The sequence below is a fragment of the Pundamilia nyererei genome, unplaced genomic scaffold, assembly GCF_000239375.1.
Source record: "Pundamilia nyererei isolate P.nyererei 1_Seehausen unplaced genomic scaffold, PunNye1.0 scaffold00544, whole genome shotgun sequence".
Classification (NCBI taxonomy): Eukaryota; Metazoa; Chordata; class Actinopteri; order Cichliformes; family Cichlidae; genus Pundamilia; species Pundamilia nyererei.
This window is the reverse complement of record NW_005187945.1, coordinates 93,285-101,443: the sequence shown is the minus strand read 5'-3', so window position 1 is coordinate 101,443 and position 8,159 is coordinate 93,285. Positions and strand designations below refer to the sequence as shown.

The 8,159-nt window shown below is 40.2% G+C and overlaps 1 protein-coding gene across 1 annotated transcript in view; it reads right to left on the bottom strand.

Annotated features, from left to right (window-relative positions):
- The window catches only part of tmem185 (transmembrane protein 185), a 6,501-nt gene extending 2,620 nt beyond the window's left edge, over positions 1-3,881 (bottom strand). The window contains exons 1-5 of the mRNA XM_005754330.2: positions 3,557-3,881; positions 2,304-2,480; positions 1,176-1,383; positions 523-606; positions 228-404 (exon numbers count right to left, since the gene is read on the bottom strand). Coding sequence (XP_005754387.1) covers positions 228-404; positions 523-606; positions 1,176-1,383; positions 2,304-2,480; positions 3,557-3,594 — 684 coding nt within the window. The 5' untranslated portion in view covers positions 3,595-3,881. The remainder of the gene's footprint in view (positions 1-227; positions 405-522; positions 607-1,175; positions 1,384-2,303; positions 2,481-3,556) is intronic.
- Positions 3,882-8,159: the final 4,278 nt, after the last annotated feature.

Here is an 8,159-nt window from a genome sequence, read left to right as displayed (position 1 = left end):
CCCCGCCTCTGTTCAAACATGGTCGCTCACAGTGGACATAGATGTCTTCTTTCACTCCTCTTTCAAACCATCTGTCCTCTCTGTCCAAAATGTGAACATTGGCATCCTTGAAAGAGTGTCCTTTATCCTTAAGATGCAGATGGACAGCTGAGTCTTGGCCTTTACATTGGAGACCAAACAGCTAGCCATTTTAAACAACAGGAGATGATGCAGACTTCACGCCTCACCTCAAATGTGAGAAGCGGTACGACGATAGTCATCCAGCTGATCGCCATGGTGATGTGAGTTCGCCGCTGCTCGGCGATGATGTCGATGGAGCGGAGAAAGAGGACTGACCAGATGATGTAGTAAAGGACAACAAGGCACAGGAAGGACATGAGGATCCACAGTGGGACACACACCACCTGCAGCACACAAACACAGGCAGGGTGTCATTAAAGCAAGTTCAAAGAGGGCTTCAGGACCAGCACAGATTGTGGTCACAATGGAAGCACAATAAGTGGCATGTTTTGTGTGCCTCACCAGCCAAGGCCAGTTGATGATCTTGTCCAGCTTCAGAGCGATGAAGATGAACTGCAGAATATTTACTGAACACAACACCTCCAGCTGAGGAGAGGAAGACAGGGAGAAACAATCAGGACAGAAGTTCAGGACTGTACTTTGATTAAACTGCCTATTCTGTTACACGCATCCTACATATGAACACTCTCAGTGGGATTTAAAGCCATGCAGAAAATGCAACAAAAACAACCAGTGTTGTTGGAGACCAAGAGTTACGCCGGCATTGGGAGAACATGCAAACGCTTCACAGCTGGCCAGTGGATTCAAACCCAAGACCTTCACACGTCATGAACACCTTCAACTCACAGAAAGCACTACCCTTAAGACCATTTCTTGCTTTTTCATATATGATGTTTAAAAAAGTGCAACTTTGCCTGAGTTGAGTCTGATAATGCAAGAACCGTATGCAGAAGACTTCAGACACGGATCAGGTTTTAATTCAAACGACTCTGACTAAAGATTGATGAATAAAACATTTGAGGATAACAAAAGTACAAAGCCCTCACTGTTGTATCTTTTGACACTGAATCTTGACAAACAGCTGGAAAAGTGTAGTTTTGTGATATTTTACGATCATAGTTTCTGAGTTTCCTCATAAAAATCAGACGCCTTACCTCAAGAGAGCGGTCGTGTCTAAACCCCCAGACGCACGCTGCTACGGAAACGGGTGACACAAAGAAGAGTGGCATGAAGACGAGAAGCCAGAAGTAGTTTCCTCTCGCTACCCGATCGCACACCAGCACCTCGAACATCAACAGCAGGACGTGGAGCCCCACCGCTATCAGCATGGCCTTGAACTCCACACACGTCTCCCCCTCAGCCCTGACAGAGGTCATCATAAAGGTTAAAACACTTCAGGTGCCCTGATCTCAGCATTCAAGCTGAACCTGGGCTGCTGCTATCACCATACTTAAACGTATGTTCCCAATCTTCTCCTAGATGAATTCATTAACATTCCCCAGGGTAATGGAAATGTCAACATCCTTATAGGGTGTACAAATCATTAATATTGGCAGTTACATTGAGCACCATGTGACAAACTTATGACTGTGTTCACATGCCACGTTCGTTAAGCTATGAATTTTAACCATCAGCCCAAATTTTAATATTTGTAGTACAGACCGGCGACCGCTGATTATATCTGTCAAATGATCAAAGTAAGCCACTGATTTAAGTCTAAAACGAGACGACAACAATAAGAAGATGAAGTCTGGGTGAGCATCATCATATTTGCATATTTATTTTGTCTAACAAATTCATCACTCTAAAAATCAGTACTGCTCTGGTAAATGTAACAGTATACAGTTGTTTACCTAACACCAATGCAAAGAGCTGTGCACAGTTCAGAGTCTGCTAGTTACTTTAAACCACAGACAGCAAGAATAGATGGACAGAGCTTCTCTCTGAGAAAGTGAAGCCGACCCTGCATTCTTTTCACTGTCCAGCAGGCAACAACTCCTCTGCTTGCAAAAAAACATTTCTGATGCTACAGGAGACTTTGGGAAAACTGCCCCGCTTCCCTCGCTCTGTTACCCCAGTAAACACTTCCATTATTTACTTTAAAGGTTCAATCACTACACTCAGGTCAGACTGAATAAAAAATGAATTGTAAAAATGACTACGAAAATAAAACAGAGCCTGAGGAAAAGCTTCACAAGGGGACTTCACTAAGCAATAGTGAACGTCTATCTTTTTACAGTCTACACCAACTACCAATTCACATACAAGTGAGAGAGTCTAACCTGTACTGAGGGTTGTGGGCCCAGACTCCGGTGCCCACGGACGCCCCGATGATGACCAACAGCTTCCACAGCCATATTGGCGTAAACACAGCCCAGTAGCTCCACTGGATAACTCCATCCAGCCTCAAGGACAGCAACACGGAGAAGAGCAGCAGGCAAGAATAGATTAGGAACTTGCTGCAACAGAAGAGAGGAAAAATGAAAGACATGATGATGAAAAAAGATGCAGCTTTGCAGTTTTTATAGTTAAAGGCAAATATGGAAAGCTCATTTTCCCCACTTGAAAATTTATTATAAGATGCTTAACAACTGTATTAGACAGGTTTATACCACAGCTGCCATAACCCAATGGTAATTACAAAAATCCTTTTTAAAACTTTGTGTAATGGTTAACGCTTAGAGCAGAGGCGTCGAACTTCAGGCCTCGAGGGTCCTGCAGGTTTCAGATGTGTCCTTGATCCAACACAGCTGATTTAAATGGCTAAATTACCTCCTCAACATGTCCTGAAGTTCTCCAGAAGCCTGGTAATGAACTAATCATTTGATTCAGGTGTGTTGACCCAAGGTGAGCTCTAGAGCCTGCAGACTCTGGCCCTAGCGGCCTGGAGTCAGACACCCCTGCCTTAGAGCTTAGAATAGTTTTTGACAGATTTCTAAAACTTTGTTTTCTTGTTTTCTGACATGTAGTTTGATAGATATGTTGAGTGCAGCATGTAGGGTATTGAGTCTTAGCTGTCAGCAATCATGTGGACAAACTTGCTCCAATTTAAGAAAAGCAGGCCAACATAAGAACAACTTTAACAAATACAATTTTGGTTACATTTTAGAACAGTATTTCTTGTGTACCCATACCTACTATATGTGCACAAATGCCAAATAATTCTATTTTAATCATTTTTTATTTTCGCTTTGTTTTTTTTGTTTTTACCGAAAAGTGGCAATTGAAACAAAAGGAAACGTGACACAACTAGAGCCACAATCCACGGTAGACAACACTAAATTGTCTTTAACTAGCAAATCATCGGTGGTAACAGCTAGCCTGCTAGCCGGGCCTTGGTTAGGTTTTAGTTAGCATTAGTTACTTTATTGAGAGGTATCCCTGTAGGTTAACCAGAACCCAGAGAACGTGATTTCCACACGCATAGTGAGTCTGCTTTTTACTTTTTCTTTTCCAAACAGCAGAGAGACGATCTCACCGAACACTTAATCCATGCTAACTAGCTACGGTGCTAGCTGAGACGCAGCTACGTTACCTGGGGTTGAAGTCCTGAAAGAGCCCTCGTAAATTCATGGTGCACAAAACAATGCGATACTGGCTAACATTGGCTTCCCCTCGGTGTCCGCTCCTTCACCTCCTAATCCGAACGCTACACATAGTAATATCAACGGTAACTGAGCTTTATGCCTTGGCTTCATCACAACCTCTTTGCCATACCACCCTGTTTTGTTATTTTTTCTTAACGTTCCGCCGGAAATCATGTGATTTAATTTTATCGGCCGGATCATCGCCACCTAATGACCTGGAGGAAAAACTACAGAGACTAAACTAGTAATAGCATTACTGCTCTTTATACTATTACTAATTGTATTATTATTCAAGGTCTCTGCTAAAGTGATTTCCGGTATTTGTTTTTATGTAAGTTTTTTTTCTTGAGGCTTCACGTGCACACAGCCCCTCCCTGCTGGTCACTTAGTGACGCCCTCTTCTTTAAATAAATCCAATCAGACAGGAGACGTTTATGTAAAACTTTTGCAGTGTTTTCAAATGATGACACAGTGATTGTGCTCCTGAAAACTTTAGTCAGTCTTATTAAGAAATAATATATTTTTTTCCACTGTGCTTGGACTCAGTGAGTTTCCCTTTTTTTTTCGTAATAACCCCTCCAGCTTCAGAAAAAAACACTTTCACATGGCACTGAGGAGGCAGGGGTGCACAAGTATCCGACAGCAAGCCTGTAAAGGTTTGGCTATATGCACCTCTATAGATGTTATCCATATATCAGGTGTTGATGCACCCAATTTTTTAGTAATATCAAGCCAGCACTAAAAAATATAACACTCTGCACACATGGTGAAATAAAAAAAATGTATTTTTTTATTTCGTGTAAGACTTACGAGATGTGAAAGATATTTTTTGGTTTTTTGTTTTAATTTTACACTGATTGGTAGCTTACATCAAATTGTCTATTTGATTTAATTATGTTCACCATAGAAATGTTAAATTATTTTGTTCAAATTAGAAGTTTCCATCTTGTAAATCTAACAACCACCCAATTTCATTTTTTTTGAGTGCAGATGTTTGATTAGTACACTCTGGAAAAAGCATGAAGATAAGTGCATTAACCCAGTGAAACATCAAAAATTTGTTTTACATTTTTGGTGATAATATATAATTTTTTTCGTAACACTACAGATTTCTGACTTTTTTGTGTGAAAAAAGTAGCTTCCCTGCTGCCCTCATGCCACCCTAAGAACATTTCTTTAGGTCTGCCCCTGAGAAAGTTGTTAAAAATAGGTGATAAAATGTTGTTTTACAAAATATAGCATCATTTATCATCAGTTCGACATCTCCATTGTGACATGTTGAAAGGCACAGGTTTGCCCGGGGCCCCCTACACTTTGCCCAAGTAGTCCACCCCTACCTTTGTCTGCTAATTCAGAGTGGAGCTTCCTGAGTGATGATGAGTTGTGGCTACTAGTCCCTGAAGTCCACTTGGTCACATATGGTTCTGCGGTGTTTTGGTCTTTAGTTAGTTTGATCTTAATTACACGAGTAAATATATTTCTAAACTATGTGCAGTCCATTTAGTTTGCCATTAGTGGAACAAGTTCTATCACATCTCAAAGGCAAACTAGTTTCCGCTGCCTTCAGTTTGGAGCGTCACAACAAAGACTTTAAGAGTTTTAATATATTTTTAACATGCAAAAGTATTTTCACATTGTGAATCAGGTTTACAGTGCTGTTTGCTCTTTTATCTCATTGTCCCTACAGCAAGTTAAAAAAGAAAGAAAGAAAAGTGCCATGTTCATGAAACTTGATAGAAAAGTTTAAATTACAGAAGCTGAAGTAATTTCAGGGAAACTAAAAACACTCAGGTTTTTTTTTCTTACATAATTTCTTTCTTCCCCGAAACTGACACTGAAGACTAAGAAACAACTCTCAAAAATAAGCCTAGTCTTATTTTCCACACATACTTGGTACTTTTCTTTTTTTAATAAAAGTGTTTTCAACACTGACAAACATGAACACCCAGAAAGACAGCTTTAAGGGGAAAAATCCTGAACTATCTAAAAAGTCCCGACTTTCATGTTTCATCACTGGTGATTTCAGTTGTTATTGTTTTTGTAAAGAGATGATGTAGAGTTAGAGGGATCCCTTTCTGGTGGCTAAGCTGGAACTTGGTCTCAAAACACAAGTCTAGAGCCTCTATAGTCAGAAGCCTGTGATGACTGATATATTGACTTTCCCTCTTTCTTCCACAGTATAACTGGCCATTTCTTCCAACTTTTGATTTTACCTCACCTTTAAAAATTATTTACCTTGCCTTGTTTTGTACTATTCTTTTCAGCACAATCTAATATCTGAATTTACTGTTATTTTATCATTTTGACATACTGCATTAACAGGATTGATCTGAGACTAAATCTAAATCCAAGTACAAAAAAGTACTTTATTTTTTACTGTAACAATCACAAATTTAACAAATAATTTCCATAACTTGAAATTAAAAAACCTATGCACAAGTTTTGCTAAAAAGATTTTAAAACTTTTAAAAACTGCAATATAGCTTGAACTCCGCACTTGATCTGGGAGGCTACATCTTGTTGCTGTGTCGTCTCAAATTGGTCAAGTGATTTGGACGCGCCAGCGCATCCATTCACCCCAGAGGGTTAAGTCAGCTACTGCATGTATGGAGGAGTAAGGGCAGAGGTGGGTTGCAAAGGGACTTGCAGGTGAGCAACCACCGTGTGCAGGAGAAAGCAGCTTTTATGAGATTAAAAATAAAAATAATAAAAATAATAATAAGAAATATAATTTATGACTACATATTTTATAATAAATAGACAAAAGACCCAGGTGTGGCATTTTAAAAACCAGTGCAGCAGCACAGCAAGAATGAGGCCAGTGAGGTTTGGAGGTGACCACTCTTACAGCCTTTGAGAAGAAGCTGTGCATACTCCTGCCTCAGGGGGGAGGTCGAAGAGTTTCTGGGTTGGGTGTATGGGGTTAACCGTGATACAGGTTGGACTGCTCCTGCACCTGCTGACGTAAATGCCAGACAATAGACAATAAAGAACAATGGAAATCAAATCTCATCTTTAAACAAAATATCAGTAACAGTCGAGCTGTAGATTTAAATTTCATGAAAAGTGAGAACTCAGCTGTTTGTGAGCTTTCATGCCAAATCAAGTCTAATATAAATCCTGATAAATGTGTTTTTGTAATATCTTTATACTTTGGTACAGACATACATTATAGCAAAAAGCAGCCTCTGCTGTACTGTCCTTAAACAAAATATTCTAAAAAACCCCACTGTAAAATAATCCTGACCTCAAAACAAAAAGTACCATGACTGATGCGTTTGCCACTGTGCTCAGTGACGTCTCTGACGTTAATAACAACACAGCTGAACTCCTCCACAGATCATCGCTGCTAAGGATGAGAAGAGGACTTTAAAGTTCACACAATGAACAAGTTCTTCCTTATAAAGAAAATTTAACTTTGATGACATCCAAATCCTTAAAACTGAAACCAAAATGATGTACTTCAGACAATAATCAGTGTGTCTGTGTGTGGCAATTATGAACTTTCATAATTACAAAACAAACATTTGGAAAAACACCTGCAGCTCCAGGCTGTGGTTAGAAAAAATCCCTAGTGTCCAAACATGTTTACGTCCTAGCTGCTGTAATCACTTCAAGGCAAAAGGTGTTGGAAATCTTAGCTCTCTTTAGAATACATGCAGACTGCTAGATGTGGTGCAGTTCTTAAACAGGCTGACTTCTTATTATCTAAAGCAGTTTGGTCCTCAGGTTTTAGTCTGAATATGTATGGGTTAAAACAGAGAAAGACAACCATTCTTGCCTATGGGCAGCTTAAAATCACCATTTAACCTAAACCCACTGACTTCATGTCTTTGGACTGTGGGAGGAAGCTGGAGTACCCAGAGAGAATCCACATAGACATGGGAAGAACATGCAAACCTCACAAAGGCCCAGGCCAGATGAGGAATTCAAAACCAGGAGTTTCCTGTTGTGAGGAAACAGTACTAACCCCCATGTGTGCAGTTAAATTAAGAATAAAAGGTATTAAATATTTAGTGAATTTAAGACAAGTTGTTATTTACAGGTTGTGCAAAACTTGTGCAATGAACATTTAAGTGGCATTTTTGAAGTGGCAGTGTGTAGAGTCCTGTAATTGTAATGAGTGTGTAATGATGTGTATAGAATGTCAGCAGTTCAAAAGTCTGATGGCTTGTGTGTAAAAACTGTCTCTGTATCTGGTAGTGCGGGTCTGGATGGTCCTGAACCACCTGCTGGATGGCAGGAGTGTAAAAAGTCTGTGGCTGGGATAAGAGAGGATCCGCTGCGTCTTCCTCATGCAACGGCTGGTAGTTCAGTCCTGGTGATGCGCTGTGCTGATCTCGCCACCCTCAGCAGAGCTTTGCTGACAGCTAGGTCATAAAGCTAGGTCTCAATCCCTAGCTATTAAAAGGAAAGGTTTTACACCTAATCTTTAAAATAGAGAGGGTATCCGTCTCCTGAATCCCAACTGGGAGTTTGGGAGCAAGGCACGTCCATGAGCAAGGCACCTAGTTAGGAGGTCCTTTCTCGAGCTGGAGTAAAGAATGAAAA